General features: G+C 39.4%; 1 protein-coding gene across 1 annotated transcript; it reads right to left on the bottom strand.

The window, feature by feature from the left end:
* Positions 1-251: 251 nt before the first annotated feature.
* wdr81 (WD repeat domain 81) lies at positions 252-15106 on the bottom strand. The gene is made up of 12 exons (XM_024276597.2): positions 14767-15106; positions 13442-13942; positions 8892-12400; positions 8706-8813; positions 8388-8587; positions 7274-7455; positions 6468-6633; positions 5299-5464; positions 4378-5181; positions 4159-4304; positions 3833-4015; positions 252-1837 (listed from the first exon to the last, which is right to left on the bottom strand). The coding sequence occupies exons 2-12, from the start codon at positions 13801-13803 to the stop codon at positions 1511-1513; spliced, it is 6153 nt and encodes a 2050-aa protein (XP_024132365.1). The 5' UTR covers positions 13804-13942; positions 14767-15106; the 3' UTR covers positions 252-1510.
* Positions 15107-19150: the final 4044 nt, after the last annotated feature.

The following is a 19150-nucleotide window of genomic DNA, read 5'->3' as shown; positions in this document are numbered from 1 at the left end:
CCAACATTTGACTAATCCGTTCAACAAAGAAGCCATAAACAATCTTCTGTTCTGTAGAAGTTATCAGGTTGAAACGGTAAACAAATAAAAGACGTTAGGAAAGGAAACTTTTTAGTACTTTGTCATTCAGGTATTCAGAAAAACGTCTATTAGGTGGATCATATGACTCCTTTCTGTAAACACAAATGGGACTTTGTCCAATCTAAGCCTGAGTGATTCAGATCGGAAAGCAACACACAAAACAACTGGACTACAACAAATACTGTGGCAACTTTTATTGAGCAAATTAATAAATTAATATTTGTTTTCCTTTAGATTGACTTCTGGAATGGTGGTCGAGTTCACACTTCAGGTTTATGAAAAGCACAAAACTTTCAAATGTGCACGACACTATCAAAGCGTTTTGGACTTGAGGCAAATCATCCGAAAAACAGTTTTACAACTTGACATCATCACAAAGCACAGAGCTTTCATACTTGTATGCTACTTAGCTTAAAAAAAGAATTGTGAACAATATTTCTACACAAAAAGCAGCAGCTTTAACTACAATTTTATTCATTTATAGGTTCAGTAGACATTTTCCAAGCATACTTGTATTTAAGGAAATATATAGGTTAAAGTACAAAAGTTGTTCGTCTTGGCATCGACTGTTCTATATGAGCTTTTGTAGTCCTGTGATTGAAAAATCGCCGGCAAAAGCAGCACCAGCCGTGATACGCTCCCTGTGTAATGTTGCTACAAGGCTCAAACGAACTCTTTTTAAGCGTGCTTTACAAAAGAAAGTTCAAGTCATTTTTCTACTGGATTAAAAACATTCAGCACTGAAAAGTCTGAGTGAGAATCTAAATGTTACTTGTGCAGTAGATTAAAGGCTTGTGCAGCTTTTACCGTTTGTTTGGACTCTTCGGAGTAGGCACAATGACACTGTTATAACAAGTGTGTGTTTATTATTCATATCGTATATATACAAACTACTGTAAAACAAGTTTAATAAAACATGGAGCAAATGACAGAAAATGAGGCGAGCTACAAATACTGCATAGTTTACTCAGTGCATGTGAATTTGATGCACTTGTTGGGATAGCGGCTGGAGGGTGAGCTTGATGAGTTTCTTTTTTGGTTTGGTTATACGTCTTATGTGGAAAAGTGTAAACACTAAAAAAGACCTTCCTGAGCATGTCTTTCACTTTCTTCTTGTGACTTTGTCAACTTAATAAAGACCAAGTCAAGACGGGAATTTCCTATCAAATATCGTAAGCTGTGTGCATGAAACTTGGGTAGCTGTTGGGGCATCTACTGTCAGTGCGAGCAGCCAAACTGGCCGGTTTCTGTACATTGTGGGTTTATACATCATTTCTATGTGCTGCTTCATTCAAAGGAACATCTGAAAGGAAAGCCGACTCGCTACAGTCCACTTCAAGTGCAGAAGGGACGGACGACAGTTTTTAACTGTGGATAAGACACTATAGAGGCCAGAGGAAAGAGCTGAGTTGAGTTGGGCGCTAGTAGATTAAGCTAACAACCTAATGGCACCGTTTTCAGAGCCGAGCAGCAGAAGCCTCTTTGTGGGCAGGACCGCTAAACTGGTCAGAGTGCCTCGGAAGTTCTCCGAGCTCAGCTTCGTGCTGCTCACGGGACTCAGGGATATATCGGCCATCGAGTACACCCCGATCTTATTGGCGACCGTTCCTGTTACAATCTGTGACCCGTACAGGTCGAAGGCGTGGATGTGGTCGGACTGAGACTTGTACTGGCGAAGAGGCTTGTTTTCAAGGTCCTTCCACACCGTCAGGGTGTAGTCAGTGGAGGAGCTGATCACCAGATTCCCCTCAGCTGCCTAGAAACAAATAAACAGTAAAAATAAGATATTATACATAAAGAAAGCAATAAATAACTACTTCTAGTGAGAAATGTAGATGAACATTACCTGAAAGATTTTTAATGGTTTGCAAAAAACAAGAAATAAAAAAATTCTATATGTATCATTTTTAATCTCACGTTTTTCTTTAATATAAACACCAAGTAAACTAAGCTAATTCTTCCTTTTATTGTTAAAAAGGAAGACATCAGCTCTATCGATGTGCTTGTAGGAAACACAGCGGTCTTCTAATGAGTAACCTGTGTCCATATTTGCCTAAACTCATGCCTTTACAACTAAAAATACAGTCCTTGACCTGTGTGGGGGTTAAATAAAGTTTGTCTTGTTGACAGCAGAGACGCCAAGTACAACTTTCACCATTTCTGCATCACTGCGTTGATGTAAAACAAAAGAAACACCATCTTGCTATTTATATCTTAAGAATAAATACTAAGTGAGAATTTTAATTGTTATTGGCTCTTAAAATGATTCATAATTTGGAATCAGGATGATCTCTGGCACAAATTAATGTAATGTTTGTGTCTAAACCAGCAAAATATAAAGTGATACCATCCTGAAATAAATATTTTCAATAACATAAATTCACGTCAAGAATCTGAAACTTGTTTGACATTGAAAGGAGTGACAAGAGATTTGGCTTTAAAGCAGATCATGATTCATTCTGAAGTCTCCATCATTTACCAAAAAGCAGAACACAAAGAACAGCAAACATTGCATTTTTACCATCATAAATAGCTGACTCAGATGTTTCGTCAAGCCAACATTTTCCATACTTTATGATTATCCAACTCAATTTAATAAACCTGACTTTTTATGATACCCCTGACACCCTAACCCAAAAAATGGAAAATCATTTTGACAATTAGAAATATCAAAGACAAAATGTTCGCAAAAATATTTGTAGCAAATGGCGGTGAAGACTGTGTGACACACTCGTCCTCCTGCCCACGCTTTCTGTAAATAACTTGAGTTCCCAACATGGCGTCCATATTGTGAAATATGGCAAAGTGGACTTGGTGTGACAAGAGTTTAAGTTAAAGAGTTTGCTCCGCCTCTCAACACGGTACCACATTGACGAGAAGAAAAAGGGTTCTTCAAAATACAATAAAGCATTTTTATCTCCACCTATAACTGTATTTATGTAAAACTTGCAATAAGTCAATGAAAACAATTACTATTTTAAAACCATTTTTAAATGCATTTTGGTTCGTTTTAAGATAAAAAGTCAAGAGACTGTCAATAAATTCTGTTAAACTATAGTCTCGATTCCCACACCACATGAATTAGTAATTATTTTTGATCTATTGTAAAAGAGTTCCCAGCGGTCTTTTAAAATAAAAAAAATAAAAATAAAAAAATTAAAAATCAGTGTCGTTTTCTAGGACAGTTTCCACAGAGTGGCAGGAGTTTGTTAGAAAATTCACTTGAGGGACTGTTTAGATCCATCTGTTTACACGCTATGCCACTAGCTTACAGCCCCTCACACCCCCAAGCTAACATTATTGGTGCAACAAAAAGAGAAAGCAAAATTTGAGCTATCAATCTGTACAGTTTCAAGTCAGATGCCAGCTTGGACAAGAATAATGGATCTAGATTCTAGAGGTACGCAGTGAATGCATCAGAATAGAGTGGAGCGGGGACTTTATCCCAATGCATTACAAAACAAATGCAATCTTTTTCAAAATGCATTTTTGACTGCTCCTGATTCACAACAAATTCAATCAAGAAATACCCAGATATGCAATTTTAATCTTAATTTTCTTCTTAATAAATACCTTCCTAGAAAAAAAAACATTGAACTTGTGTCAAAGGTCAAATCTATTTTAGGTAAAATACATATATTTTTTATGGTTTTATTCAAACAACTAGTGATATAAAGGCTCCCCTAATGCTTTCTTTGTCAGTGTTTTTAATAATATATCTCTATATAAAACAAAAGAAGACAGAATATACCTTCATTTGAAGGATATCCCCCTCATGTGCAGGCCAGCCCTTCAGTACAAGTCCAGTACGGGCATCCAGCATCACAATAAAGCCAGACGAGAAACCTGCAGCTACCGCGCGTCCGGACGGACTCACTGCCAGGTAGCGGATGAGCCCTGCACTTACATTGTTGTACAACAGACGGAATTCATGCTGGAGACACAAGAAAAGGTTTGTTACTCACGTTTTTCATCGTGCTATAAAGATGAATTAAAAATGCTACAGATTTGAGAATAGCTGGGATAAAATACAGTAATTGTTTTTCTGTAGCTGAGTTTGCTAAATCAAAGCGATACCTGCAAACCAGGTTTCCGGGGATCAATGAAGCGTAGAACCGAATCTGCACTGCCAAAAACCACACTGCAGTGGGGAGCTGGCATGGTGGTGACAGCCGTGATGGGATTCTTCCCATCCAAGGCATCGTATGAGCAGATCTGTTTTCCTATAGATAATAAAAAATAAATAAGCTCAAGAGCACGATTGGGATTATAAGGGTATTATTGTTAGTCACGTACCTGTATACTGGTCCCACAGGTGAATAGTGCCATCACAGCTGACAACCTCCTGTGAAGCCTCTAGCTGTCCAACATAGTAGACCGATTTTCGATGTTCAGTATATGTTAGTCTAGGCTCCACTTCTTTTGTCCCATCCCCATGGTTGTAAAGAGGCCAGAGCTTCACGGTTTTGTCTTTACTACCAGAGAGGAAGTAGTCTTCACCCACCAGTGGTGCCAAACACTTGGCTGTGCCTGAGTGACCCAGGAAGCTCTGCAGTCTTATCTGGTGAAAGTGGAAATGGGAATCCTGTTGGTTGAGACCAATCTCATACTGCCAGTAGGCCAGCCAGTTGCCCTGAAGTGAGCGGCTACTTCGAGGGAGCTCCTGCTTCAGGGCGCTGTCCTCTGGGGAGGGGCCCGTCAACCATGATGAAAAACATGTCGCACTCGCAGTGGAAGCAGCAAAGGTAGAGGCATTGGAAATGACAGAGGCGGTTTGGTTGGAGCGTCCCCAAGACCCGGCCAAGCCATGGTTAGAGCTGCTGCCGTAGTCGATGTCGTGGGACACCTGGATACGGTTGCCAACCAGGTGACTTCCAAATGTGCCTGATTCAGGGAGGAGGTCTCCCTCAGAGGTGGAGCTACTTGACGGAGCAGAGAATGAGCTAGAAGGCACGTGTCTCCCGAAGCTGGAGGTAGGAGAGAGGGGTGCTGAGATGAGGTTCTTCTGTGTACCACCAAGAGTCACGCTCTGCTGGTAGGACTGAGCCATCTGCCAGACGAGTTCATGATTGGGAACCAGCTTCCGAATTGCTGTGTCACCTACAAATTTTAGAACAAAATGCCATTTTAAAACCAAAAATTGAGTTTCATTTTATGAAAGGGCACACAACTTCCTATTGAAGAAGATTCACTGAGTGCCAGAGACCTATCACCTACCTATCAGGCAGTAGAAAGGGATGTAAGAGGCATGTGCCATCTCTGGGTTGAAAACGGTCTGCAACTCCTCCAAGGTACCCATCTCATAGGTTACATTTGATCCTTCAGGTGTACGGACATCAACTACTGTTACGTCTCCCACCAGTCTGTGAGATGCACACTCCAGCTGCAAGATAAAATGGCATTTGTCCACATTTCATTAAAACCATGAATTGTAGTTCCAAGAAATGGTTTCAACTTTCTAGTTAAACTCTAAAATGTGATCCAACAAAAAATCATTTTGTTCTTAAATTTGAACTTAAATTGACCCTTCAGGGGTCACCACAGTGAATCAGCTTCATCCATCTAACCATGTCTTTTGATCTTCTACTTTAACACCTGCTATCTTCATGTCTTTGTTCACACCTCAAACCTCCTCTTTGGTATTCCACTAGACCTCTTGCCTGGCAGCTCTAGACTCAGCATCCTTCTACCAATATATGCACTGTCACTCCTCTGGACATATTCGAACCAGCTCAGTCTCTGACTTTATCTCCAAAACCTCTAACAAGTATTGTCCCTCGGATATCCTCATTCTTGATCCTTTCCATCCTGGTCACTCCCAAAGAGAACCTCAGCATCTTCATTTCTGCTACCTCCAGCTCTACTTCTACTGTCTCTAGGCCAAACAACATGGCAGGTCTCACCACAGTTACACCTTTCCTTTCACTTGAGGTGAAACTTTTCTATCACACCTGACACTTTTCTCCACCCATTCCAACTTGCTTGCACTCGTTTCTTCACTTCTTTTCCACACTCTCCACGACTCTGGAGTGTTGACCGTTTCTCCTCCTTTACCTGTTCACCGCTCTTGGTATAAATCACAATATCGTTTGCAAATATCATACTCCATAAAGATTCCTATTTAACCACATCTGTCAGCCTGTTCATCACCATTGCAAACAGGAGGGGGCTTAGAACTGATCCCTGATGTAATCCCACCTCCACCCTGAACTTCCCTGTCACCCCTACAGCACATCTAACCACTGTATTACAGCTCAAAATTACTGCAGACTTCTTACAGTACCACACAGTTCCTCTCTCTGCAAAGACATCGTGTAGATACACAGTGTAGATCTCTCCGACCTTCTCTGTTGACTGCATCTTTGAGTATCAGTAGAAACACAAACCTGGGGTTGCAGAGAATGCAGCAAGGAGAAAACGGCGAAGAACCGGCGCAACGTGTCAGCCATGTGTCGCTGCACCATCTCCCTCCCAATGCGCAAGAAGATGAGAGCCATCAGGCTGAGTGTCTTCAGACAGAGTGCAGTGCGAGTCTGGACACCACTTGGAAACCTGGACATTTTGGTTTTTTAAATGGACAAAGTAAAATACAAAAGTATTTCAAAGTACAAGAGTTCACCACAAAAAACTTTTTAGTATTAGAACTTCTGAAATACCATATAATTCCTATTGGAGTTTTTAAAATTGTGACAAAACTTCTCTGATTTTGTAACAGAAATTGTCCATCACAGGTAGATGAAAAGTGTGATCCTTGAATGCAACAAAAGTCAGACTTGAACACTCCTGAATTAATGTGAAAATTAAAAATATAAATGTTAAATGTCAAGTAAAAATCTGTTATTTTAATCAGAAATTACATTGTAATGCTCCTAATCTGCAACTTCCACTAAAAGTTCGACAGACAATCTACCAACTGTTACTATTCAGATTCTTCAGACTTCAGATGGATTTTTTTTTATATTAAAACCTGATTACAATAAAATCTGAGGAAAACTCAGAAAAAATAGTTAAAAGAGTTGGAAGAAGAAAGTTTTTGACCTTCAAAATACCAAGTAAAAGAAAAAAAAATTCAAATTGGACACTCAAAACATATTGCCTTAAAGATATTTTTTAGTCCATTACAAGAGTTTAAAGATGACGTTTTTCTTTTCATGACTTTGTCTATATGTATGCAAGTCTGATTGTAACTTACCCCATTTTGGGTGTAGTTAGCAGATCTAAAAGAGGCAGAAGCACATCCTGATTGATTTTCATCAGCATGTCCATGAGAGTGGCGTCCGAGAGAAAGACAATGATCTTCTGTGCAAGGGCCACAGCTCCAAGGAGACATGCTTCTTTACGTGTGTTGAGACGCTGCGAGGATGGTGGGGATACCTCCAAACATACAAAGAAAAAAAAAAGGCCAATGTTATTTGCATGCATTTTCATATGACCCAGCATAAAAACTGAAAAATTCTTGTTGGCCACACGTAGTACGTGTAGCCAAGATACACACTGCTGCCTTGGCCTGTAAGTATTTTAAGTGCGTTCAGAGCTAAATGTCACATGTATTAACCTAATCCTAATCGTAACCCTAACCTTTCCTCTCGGTTTGTGTGGCCAAGAAAAAAGTCCAGCATCGACCACAAGAATTTAAAAACTTACATGCAAAACTGTCATCTGTACACTTCGTTTTGACCTAATTTTATTTTTTCAATTTTTATTTTTTTTTTAAGCCCACTAAATCCTTTTTGGGGTCACTGAGGTTGCTGGAACCTATCCCAGTCACTGCTGGACAGGTTACCAATCCACCGTAAGGCTGGATGCAACCGAACTTATTTAACATTTTTATTCAAAATGAACCTTCAAATACTTAAAATGAACTTAAAATACAAAAAAAAAAAAAACAGATGGAAAATTCGAAAATACCTTATGTTTCCAAAGAATTTAAGAGGTTAGGTTGCCTTCAAGGGGTAATAGTTAGTTGAATTAGATCATTAACACCATCCCAATAACAAAAATGAATGTAAAGGTTTTGATGCACATCAATATTTTATAAGCAACAACCCAAAACCATCAAAGGTCAGATGGTGCAGTGATTGGATAGTTAGAAAAAGGCAAAGCAAAAAACAAAATACAACCAGGTTTCAATTGCATGTTCATGATAAAGACATATGCTATTTGATTGTAAATCATACTAGAAACTAGTGGCTCATGTTAGAGTTGTAAATGAAAAAAAAGAGAGATGTTAATTTGCAGGTGTGGCAGAGGTAACAAAAGAAAAATGTCAATGTGAATTTTGCTTTTAACCTTTTTTTTTTTCTTACCAGATATCCAATGTAAGGCAGATACTGATATGTGAGCACAGGCTCTCCGTAAAGCTGAGCTATGTAGATGAGACAGTCTAGAACTGGTCCAGCAGTATGATCACCAACAACAGGTTTCTTCTCATACACACTACCCATCCCCACAGCCTGCAGGTGGCTTTCCTCTGAAGGACAGATCACAAACTGGTGGTTTTTGGGTCCTAAATGGGAATATTAACAAAAACAAAGACAAAAGTGCAAGAAAAATATTAGTTTATAATGTTTGGCAAACAAAAAAAAAGTTAAAGTATGGAGGTTTTAACATGAAAACATACGCACCAATGTAACAGTTTGTGAGCAATCGCAGCAAATTCCTGGCTACGTATCGAGAAGTCACTGTTGGGCCGAGCTTTGCTGAAAGCCAACGAACTGTTTTGCAGACTGTATCTGTAAAAACAAAAAACAAAACATGCTTAATTTTTAGAAGGGTTAAAAAATATATTTTTTATTTTAAGTTCAACTCACCTAAAAGAATCTTCTGCTCTTTCTCCTCAGACTCCTCTAATGTATTATTGTCCTCCTCTTCTTCCTGCTCTTCTTCAATTCCTTTCTCCGTCTCTTCCAGAGTCAATCCATTCATAAACTCACGTTCTACAGATGCAACTGCTGTTTCTTCAGCACACCCTGACTGCTCAAGGTTTGAATGAGCCATGTCCTCCGCTCCATATTTACTTATTTTAGTCACCTCTTCTTCCTCTATTTCTCCTCCTTCCTCTCCCTCGCTAGCATGTTTTAAATCCTGGCTGCTGTCAGCTGATTTCAGACTGGCTCGATCCCGCATTGAGTCATCCCCCAAAGACAGTTCGCTTGTGCTGCTTTTGTCGCTTAACTTCCCGACGCTCAAAGACTCCTGGTCCTGATCTTTGGACGCAGAGTTCTGGCTTTGCTGTTTCCCTCCGGCTCCACCGTTATCGTAAAACTCATTCTGAAAGTCTTCTCCCTCTGACAGAAACACCTGCTCACTGAGACTAATGCCAGAGGAGTAGTCAACCAGTCCGGGGTCTCCCATCACACCAACACCTCCGCTGGCCGCACTCCCACCAACGTTTCCAGGTGACAGCCCCTCGCCACACTGATAGTCCTCCTCTTCTTCTCCTAAATTACACACACCACGCCTGAGCCCTTTAGAAGCGTCACCACCAGTTATAGAGATAGAGCTTTCAAAGCCAGAGAGGACCTGGAACACATGCGGAAGGAGGCTGGAAAGAAAAGCCTGCAGACCGAGCCTCACAATCAGTTGGAGAACGAAACAGTCGGTGTAGAGATAAAACCGACCCCTGAGGCAGTGAGGGTTTTCATAGACGTTCACTAGAGGTTTTACCAAGTACTTGATGGCATTTCTAGGACCCAGGACTTTAGAGATCGGCTCAAAAAGGTACCATGCGGCATAGACAGCAGTGGATTCTTCAAGCATGAGAGCCAGAATGAAAGGCAAGAGGATCTCAAGCCCCTCGGCGGTGATGTTACTCCGCAAGAGCGCCTCAAGCTGCTGCCACAGATGAAAGACAACATCTCTTCCTTGAAGACTACAGACGGTGTCCATCTTGGTATGGTAGGAAAAGATAAAGTGATGAAGAGCAGAAAAATAGGAGGGAAAGGGAAAAGGAGTGGTGAAGGTGTTCAATAACTGGTGAGGGCTTGGAGGAGGGAGGCCGTCACGGATGGGGTCGTACCTAAAAAGGAGTGGATTTGAGCGGTCTTCCTCTTCACTCTGTGCTACTCTAGAGTGCCTTTCAATCAGCAAAAGTGTCTCAAGAGCGTGCTGCAAGGGCAGTGGAACATCGCGGAGGCTGGCGGAGCACAGCCTCAAAATAGCTTGGAAACGCTGTCTGAGGGGAGTTCCTGGTTTCAGTCTTCTGAGTTTAGTCGAATAGAATATCTCTGCGATAGCCACACCCAAGGCTTGCATATCTCTTTGGTAAAGCTGTGCAAGAGAGGGTCGGGATTCAGCTATTAGACCCTCCCTCAGTGAGCCACCGGTTGCTGCAAGTTGACATACATTGGTGTGAACATTTTTCACCAAAAAATTATTTAACTTCTCCAGCTCTTCCAAAGGTTGCAATGGGTTGAAGCCTTCAGGAAGCGTTATTTTTGTTTCTTCCAGATTGGTCACGTTTTCTGCTTGTTTTTTGCTCGTTGACCAACCTCTCTGTAACACTGAACTTCGTAAACCAGGACCTAAACCACTTGTAAAATCCCCACTGAATGAACCTGGAGACTGAGTGATTAGGGCCGTGTGCTCCACACTACCCTTTCCTCCTGCTGGATTCACAGACGGCAGCGGTACGGGGGAAGACACTGGATTGGATGACCCGGCGGATGCCAGAGAATCTAGAGCCTCTGTACCTTGTTCAAGCTCGTCGTCTCTATCTGCCATAGTCCAGGCGCTGGACTCGCACCCAGTGGACTCTGGCACCATTCCATCCACTGTATCACCCAGTGTATTTAATGCAGGGATGTTTAGAGAAGGCACATCAAGAGCAGCAAGGCCAAGGAGAGGGGGCTCTGGTGGGGCATACTGAGAAGGAGATAAGCGAGGTGGGTGGGGCTGGTCAAACAGTTGAACCACACCATAGGTGGTCAGATTGGTGTGGTTGTCCACCAGGTGAAGGCATACATTCTTGGCCTTGACAGCTTCTTTCCCTGAAAGTTTATAGCCAAATGTGAGGTCTATCCAATGGTGCAAATGCTGAGACACTTCTCTGCTCTCCAAGAGGCGCCGGTGGACCTCGATAAACTCTTCGTAAGACTTGCACCAAGAAGGTACGTCCAAATCTGGCATATCTGGGTGGATGGAATGGAAAATAGAAGGGTCTGTATAGAATTCTGGAATGCACTCATCAGGGGTCCAGCTTTGCATGCGCTCCATGCTGGCTGGGTATTCATTTGGCTCCCACTGAGATCTAACGTGGCTGCATAGTACAGACTTGGGCGTCTGTCGGGCTTTGTAGACATAGTAGGTGATGTCTGATAGCACATCAGATATGTGGTGAGGTACATGGAGGTGTTCAGACTGCCCGGCACCTCCTGCACCACTACAGATACTGAAGTCTCCACCGACACCACCTCCACTCAACCCATTACCCCCTGCAGCAGCCAGCGCCTCTTTGGTCATCTCATATGTAAAGTCCAGCTGCTTGTCTCCCTTATTGAGTCGGAACTTTGACCTCCTGAGGTCTCTAAACTTTCCAAATGGCACAGTGAAATCCACGACCCAAGGCAGAACAGGGTGATAGTTAGGGTCTCCTTCTCGCCGTCCAGCAAGCCTGTTCAACTCCATCAAGTAGTGGAAGTTACTCACTCGTCCGTGCACCCAGTCCAGAACTAGCGTCTTCAGCTCACCAAAGCAATCTTGGCAAAGTCTCTTGTTCCCTTGACTCAAGTGTGAAAGTTCTTTCAGCAGAATGTTTTTTGGCTGTGGATTCAAACTAGCATCGCTGTCTACCTTCACTTTTGCTCCCAGGTCCTCGTAATGTGCCAGGTTGACTTTGAGACGGCACCATAGCTGATCGTCTACAGAAATGTCCTGCAGAGAAAGCTCTCCACATGACAGACCGGATGAATGGCATGCCTGCAGAGCAGTTAGTACTTGGTAAATGATGAACAACACTTTGGCGTGACTGTTAGCAAGCTTGGCGGGACTGAAGGTGACAATGTCATGAAGCGAATACTGAGTGTAGGGCAGAATAACATAAAACATTTCAGCCGTCTCCAGCAGACCTTCTGCGGGCAGTACATTAGGGCAGGAATTCTCTGACTGGGACTTGGAAAAGCAAGATGAACATGATGGCAGGAGGTTGTCTCTCTCTTTGGTTGGAGAAAGAGATGGCGACACTTTGTCCGATGAGATGAATGTAGAGTTGAAAAGTTTCTCCAATGCGTGGCGCACAGCATGCACAGCTGAAATGTGCAACTGCTCGCTGGCTCCCGCATATGGCTGCACAAGCTTGTAGTGAACTTCCCGCCACAGGTTCCTGAATAACAAAGGACAGAAAAAAACAATTACTTATTTTTCTCAGCATCTCTCAAAACTTAGTTTAAAAAATTCAAAAGAATGTTGCTTTCTTTTTGATTTTAATTCATCCATTATGAATTATTCATAGCTTACATCTAGCTTACTTTACATAGCAAAAAATTTGATAAAAACAGATATAAATGAATAAAAGAAATTGCTAAATCAGTTTACTGGCATTTTTTGCTATCATTATAAAAGTCTTTTTTAATCAAATTAAGAACAGGAGAGAATATATATATATATATATATTCTTGAAAAATGTTTTACCTAATTTATTCATTAAAATCATATTTTTGGTGTTTTTAACATGTTCTTGTAGCTTTTTCTCATGACGGAGGACAATTATAAAGAAAATCAAGGTTGAAACTGCATTTCTAAGTATTTCTTCATTCAAATCGCAGTGAATCGGGAGCAGATGAAGAAACACAGTTGGAGGAAGCCTTTAGCTATGCCGCAGCTGCAACGGTCAGCAGGTCACAAGCCCCCTACTCCACTCCATTTGGATTCATCCAATTGCAGACAAATAGATCCATGTACGTCCTTTTAATAATCCGAGCTGGCATATGGCTAAAAACTGTATGGATGGATAGCTCCGACATTGCTCACTATTTTTGTTGCTCGGGTAATGTTAGGTTCGGGTTCTGAGGGGCTGTAAGCTAGCGGAAGAGAGTATAAACAAAGGGATCATGGGAAATGACAGCCCCACCCACAACTCAGAGGCAAATTTGCCATGCCACAGAAAATATGTCCTAGAAAACTCAACAAGTTTTTAATTTTGCCAAAAAAAATATATAATAGTAATTAAACATCCACTGTAAACGCTTTTACAATCGATCAAAGATGATCAAAGTAAAACTTTAAAAACATTAAGATGATTTTTTTTTTTCTGAATATGTCATTGGGAAAATACTTTGAACATGTATCCATTTATATAGCTCCAAAATGGTCATATCAAGAGCACAATGATGCTGCAGAGTAGACTGCAAATACTGTACCATACCTGATGTTATGCTGCGATACACACTGCATGGTTCTGGAGTAAGAATCCTGTGATGGCACTTCCATTTGTTGATGACACGCATCTCTAGCAAGCTTGTAATTAAGTTTGCTTTTTCTCACACCCTGGATGAAGACTCGTGTCCAGCCAGGCGGCAACTTGGCCTGCGAAGACTGGAGGTATGTGGAAATTTCTGCTGCACTGCTGCTCTCAAACCGGGAACAGCGCACAACTTTTCTCTCCCTCAAGCTCATCACCCAGCGCATAGAAACAAGCGCAACGAGTTCTCCGGGGCGGCGACCTGGTCCTTGCTGCCGCCGTTCAATCCCCATGTCTTGTTCAACTGCATCCATTAGCCAATCCATTGCGAGTCTTCGGATGACTGACTGGAGATCCGCACTCCTTTCACGTCTTAGCGGCTAGAAGATTTAAACTTCCATGAGAGAAACATCAAAATCATCCAGTGGTGAGGTAATCTTTTAAATTCCCCTCCTCTCCGAGACGCTGTAAAGCATAAACAGACAATCAGATGAGCAATACAAACCTCATCAGATCCACAATTAGTGTTTTTATTCCTCAAATAGTGAGCTGACACTGGGAAAAAAATAGGGCCGTGGTGGAAGGATATCTCAACAAAATGCCAAATCCCAGCAGCCTGAAGCAGTCTCACATGACTTCACTATTCATGCCCCATTAAACAGATCTGCTTTACCTCAGTTAAGCACAACTTTTGATTGCTTTTAAAAGTCAATTTCTTTTACCTCTACTAGAACACCCTCATTAAGTTTTTATTCTCTAACAATTAGCATGAATTGAACTTCACAAGAGTTGTCAAAATGTTTCATGATTTTAACCAAACTTTAGCCGCTTTGTGAAAACAGAACAGACTAGCTTTGAATAAATTGGTTTAATGTAAACACTGCCTGTAAAACTCTTCGTACGTTTTATTTTAAATTAAAAAAACTATTTTTTAAGAGATTAATTAGACAAGCTATTGATACCTAACTTCACAAAGATAAATCTTTATTAACACAAATGCATTCAAAAAATATTTCAATATTTATATGCAATTTCAAACACACATAAGTCTTTTAGACTTTATTGATATGATAATACCGAAAGTTGGCTAAATGAGCGCTAAAGACCTTCAGGAAAGGGGAAGCTAGCAATTAGCTCAGCAGACAAGCTAACGCTAGGACATTAAAAACAAAAGCTTATTATTAAAAATGTCAACCAACATTCAAAAAGAAACTCGATAAATGTAACTCCACTGTAATTACAGAAGCATGCCAACACCGCATAAGCGCATAAGTTCATGTAAAACTCACCTTTTCGCCACTTGTAGCGGTTGACAGCTAGTTGGCGTTTAAGCTAACGTCGCTCCGCTCTTTCACACCGGATGAATTTCATTCACATTTTGCAAGCAAACCGGATCGAATCGTTTCTCCTGCCACCTCCTGCTGAGACCCAGCACCGGTGCATGTCTGCAGACACACGACACGCAGCCAGTCATCCGGTTCTGCTTGGTTCTGAGCTCGTTGGAGCCATGTTTTTAGAAGCGGCGCCTCACGTGACACAGCAGCAGCCTCATCTCATGTGATTACAGCTGCTTCCAGGGGCAGGACCACTTCCTCCACAACAAACCAGCCGCCCCAACAAGCCACTGCTTGGAATAAATGTCAAATAAATAGAGGCAATTCTGAGGTGATTATAGAGGACAAGATTGAGTGTATTTCAGTGCAATTAGGCAAAATTTTAACGACATTTATGTCAGTAATTTTTATAGAGCATCAAAAACTGGAAAATACTTTGGTTTCATAACTCAAGTAGTTGGTTTCAGTTCCTAAAATGTAGTGGTAAATTATTATTAAAAAAAAAAAAAAAGTTAAAATTGAGATAAGCTTCCTCTTTCTTTATTTTTACTTACTTTTTCATGCTTTTTAAAAGTTTGTTGGCAGATCCATGACCTTATATATATATATATATATATATATAAATATATATATATATATAGCTCCATGTGTCTATTTTACCCTTCCATTAGGGCTCTCTGGTTAAGGATCAAGAAAATTTTTAATTAAAAAAAATACCATAACGTAGAAAGGAAAATGATGTAACTCAAACTTTATTCAACTCAAACATTTTGAAATATAATTTTATTGTGCCGTGAACCACAGAATCCAAACTATATACATCCATCCATCCATTTTCTAAACCCATTTCATTCCTTATTAACGGTGCTGCTGGAGCCTATACCTGTCTTCTGTTGGGCAAAGGTGGGGTACACCCTGGACAGATTGCCTGTCTGTCTGTCACAATCACACAACCTTAACAAACTCTCCTTAACACATAGGAACAATTTAAAGGCATCATTCCACCTATGAAGCATGTTTTTGGACTATGCCGGGATCTGCACTGAGGGTGTCTTTTATTTTGAAAATAAGTCATGTGAACATCTGTCAAAAGTTATAAAATATTTCATATTTTAAGAGAAGACTATTTTTTATGTTTGCTTTATTTATGCCAAAAAAGCAACAGTTCATTTAATCCAAATGCTCATTTAATCCTCCAAATGACTGTTTTCTCTCCAAATAACTGTTTACTTGTATTGCTGTTTACTGTTACTGTCACCTTGCTGCACCTCAACTTCAAACTTTAGATTATAAATATCCAAAAGTCATTGTTTTGCTTTATTTTTTGTTTGATACTGTAATGTTATTTATATGACATGTGCTGATGACCTCTTGGTCAGGTCACCCTTGAAAAAGAAATCCTGATCTCATGCTACGATGGGTTTCACCTGGTTAAATAAAGGTTAAGTAAAAAAAAAAAGAAAAAAAAGAAATATATATATATATATATATATATTTATCATAGTAGCTACACTAACATAAATACAAATCAGAATATTTTTATAAGAGTGAAATAAGACTTTATGGCTCCTACTGGGTTGTAGTTGGTGAAAAATCGACCTCTTTAATTGTTGATGATTCTAGACCTTTTTCACTAGAGGAATTGTTTTATAAGGTACTTCCACAAGGTGGCGGTGTGGGTGTAATTTTGCTAACACATGCTAGCTTTGTCCAACTTTTGCTGATTTTTTTTTGTTTTGTTTTGTTTTATATGGATCTGTTTTTGCATAGTTGTATCTAAAACTTACAATTGTGACACAAAACCCTGTAATTTTGTAAATTTACACATTTTCATTACAGCAGTATTTTTTTTAATTCTAGACATACACACAAAGAAAGAACTTTTTAAACAAAATTTATTTAGCAACTTCACTGATTAAAAAAAGAGTGACAATGACTACATTCATCAACTCACCATCCACATTTAAACTGTATAGATTGTGTTGAAAGGATGGTTTTTGTGTTTGACTCAAAAACATCTAAAACGAGTGTGTTTAATTACCACATGGGGTTGGAAACACATGATTACAAGAACACAAATTAAAAGCTTCCCTCATCCAAGCGTGACAACATGGCAGCAAAGTTGCTGTCAGCACTTTTGCAGAGAAGACGCAACTGAAGAACATAGCATTGCTTAGCTCAGCATATCACATTCTCCCTGATTGCTCGATTTAATTTGTCTAATTGATAAAATTTTGAAATTAAAGTCAAAGATCTTTCAAAAATTATGTCTTCGGTCTTTCTTGTGAAAGTTTTACATCTGAATCTGCATTTTGCATATATTTTCAATATTTCAACACAACAACAATGACATTTAAATCACTTATATCATTTTATTTAACATATTAATAAAAGCACTGTCATTCTCTGCTATGGCTGACTTTAGTTCACTACAAAATCTTATTTTGAAGCAAAATGTACTATATTTTAATGTAAGAAATTGGTGAAATATCTTACAATTTCACACATACAACACATTTGGTAGTGTTTATATCAGTTCTTTAATGTTTTATCCAACACATTTTCTCCAGCTCATGATTTTTAATGGTTTTCCTGACTGAAGCTGACTAACAAAAAGGTGGATGTCATATAATGATCTTGTTGGGCAGAGAATGTTTTCTTTGACTGAACTAAACTTAACTCAGCTGTCATGTTTCAGATATGATCTGAATTTATTTGTGTACCTCTGTCTTATACTGCTCCTTAGATTATGTAAGAGTTGGCCTTTTGACCTCATCTAATAACTGCATGAATAATATAAAAAAGTCATAGTAGATAAAAAACCTATAACAAAAATTTTATCTTAAAAGTGACAAATCACTCATTTTTTTCCTTTTTTTATTGAACTTTTTAAAAAAAGATTTTATTAAAACTGCAACTAATAGTTCCTGTAATTATTTATCATCACATTAATATTTGTAGTTTTTTTTCTTTACCTTGGTGAATGACGGAAAAATTAAAATTAAAAACATAATTATATGGCACAATTAACCTTCTCATGCAGGTTTAGCGGCTGGATGGCTCAGTTGGCTGCGTGTAGGACTGGTGAATGGCAAAACCAGGGTTTGTTCCATAGGGAGTGCGATGATTTTTTCCAGTCTATGTGCCTAACGATAGCCACAAGGGGGTCTGAGTCGGAGTCTCCCTCTGCCGGTCCAGATAAACTACAGGGTTGTATCAGTAAAGGAGTCTGGCATTAATGCCAGGAAGTGGTAGTGTCGGACCCAATATGCAAGAGGCTAGGTTTGGTGACAGAAACTAAAACATTAAAAAAATTAACCAAAGCATGAAAAAAAAAAAACATTGAGAAACAAACAAGGTGACAAAGCGAGTGATCAACAGAAATGACAACAGCTGTGAATGATCAACGTGAACTTGGAGTGACTGATAGGAGAACAACTCAAAACATGACCAAAAACAAGAACATAATAGAAAAAACAAAATGGAGCACAGAATCCTGACAGTAAAACCTTCTGATAAACCAAATGTGCAACTCAGAGAAAAGCTGATTGGCTATAGCGACCCCTGACAGGATGTGTCGAAAGATAAACGACAAAATTTCATGCAGGTGTAAGCCACTAATAACAGAAAGTGACACATTTTTTTTACTTTTAAAGCTGTAAATAAAGACATGTGACAAGTGGAGCAGGGTTATTATCTCACAGAAAATATTGTAAAGAAGCACAAGTGTGTGTGACTTTGTATTTACACCATTCTTGATTTGCAAACATTTAAAGTAAACATCCTAAATGTATAGTTTTGTGTGCAATTTCATATTGTGATTATACAAAGATAATACATGGTCAGCAAATACTGTAACAACAGAAAATAAATAAATAATCACAACGAAATTCAGGGACAAAGAAAGATCATATGATACATAAAATCCTTTAATTCTGTTTTTATCTTTTTGTTTTATATGTCATTCATCTAGTTTTTGTTTTTCAAACCAATAATTTTCTTCATGTTGGTATTAATTTGAGCCTTCTTTGGGGAGGATGATGCTTATCCTGTCAGATTTTCTTTGAAAATGCTGACCAAAATGTAATTAGAAGCCATATAAATAAATAAGTACTGAAATAATTGTAGTTTTAAAGTGGCTTTTTAGGTGAGATGGTGGTAAAATAACCACAGTAACTCTTCATTAGTCTTGTGACGTCAATTTCCTGTACTTTTTTTATTTTATCTTTGTAACAGAAAAATTGTTTAAATTAAAACATAAATAAATAAGTGGACATTTAAACAAAACTCCTTTATATATTTTTTTTTACTTTGCAACCTTGATAAAAACAAACAAAAA

Source organism: Oryzias melastigma, linkage group LG13 (assembly GCF_002922805.2).
Source record: "Oryzias melastigma strain HK-1 linkage group LG13, ASM292280v2, whole genome shotgun sequence".
NCBI classification, from domain to species: domain Eukaryota; kingdom Metazoa; phylum Chordata; class Actinopteri; order Beloniformes; family Adrianichthyidae; genus Oryzias; species Oryzias melastigma.
The sequence above is the reverse complement of the archived record's forward strand: the minus strand, read 5'-3'. Positions and strand labels throughout refer to the sequence as shown.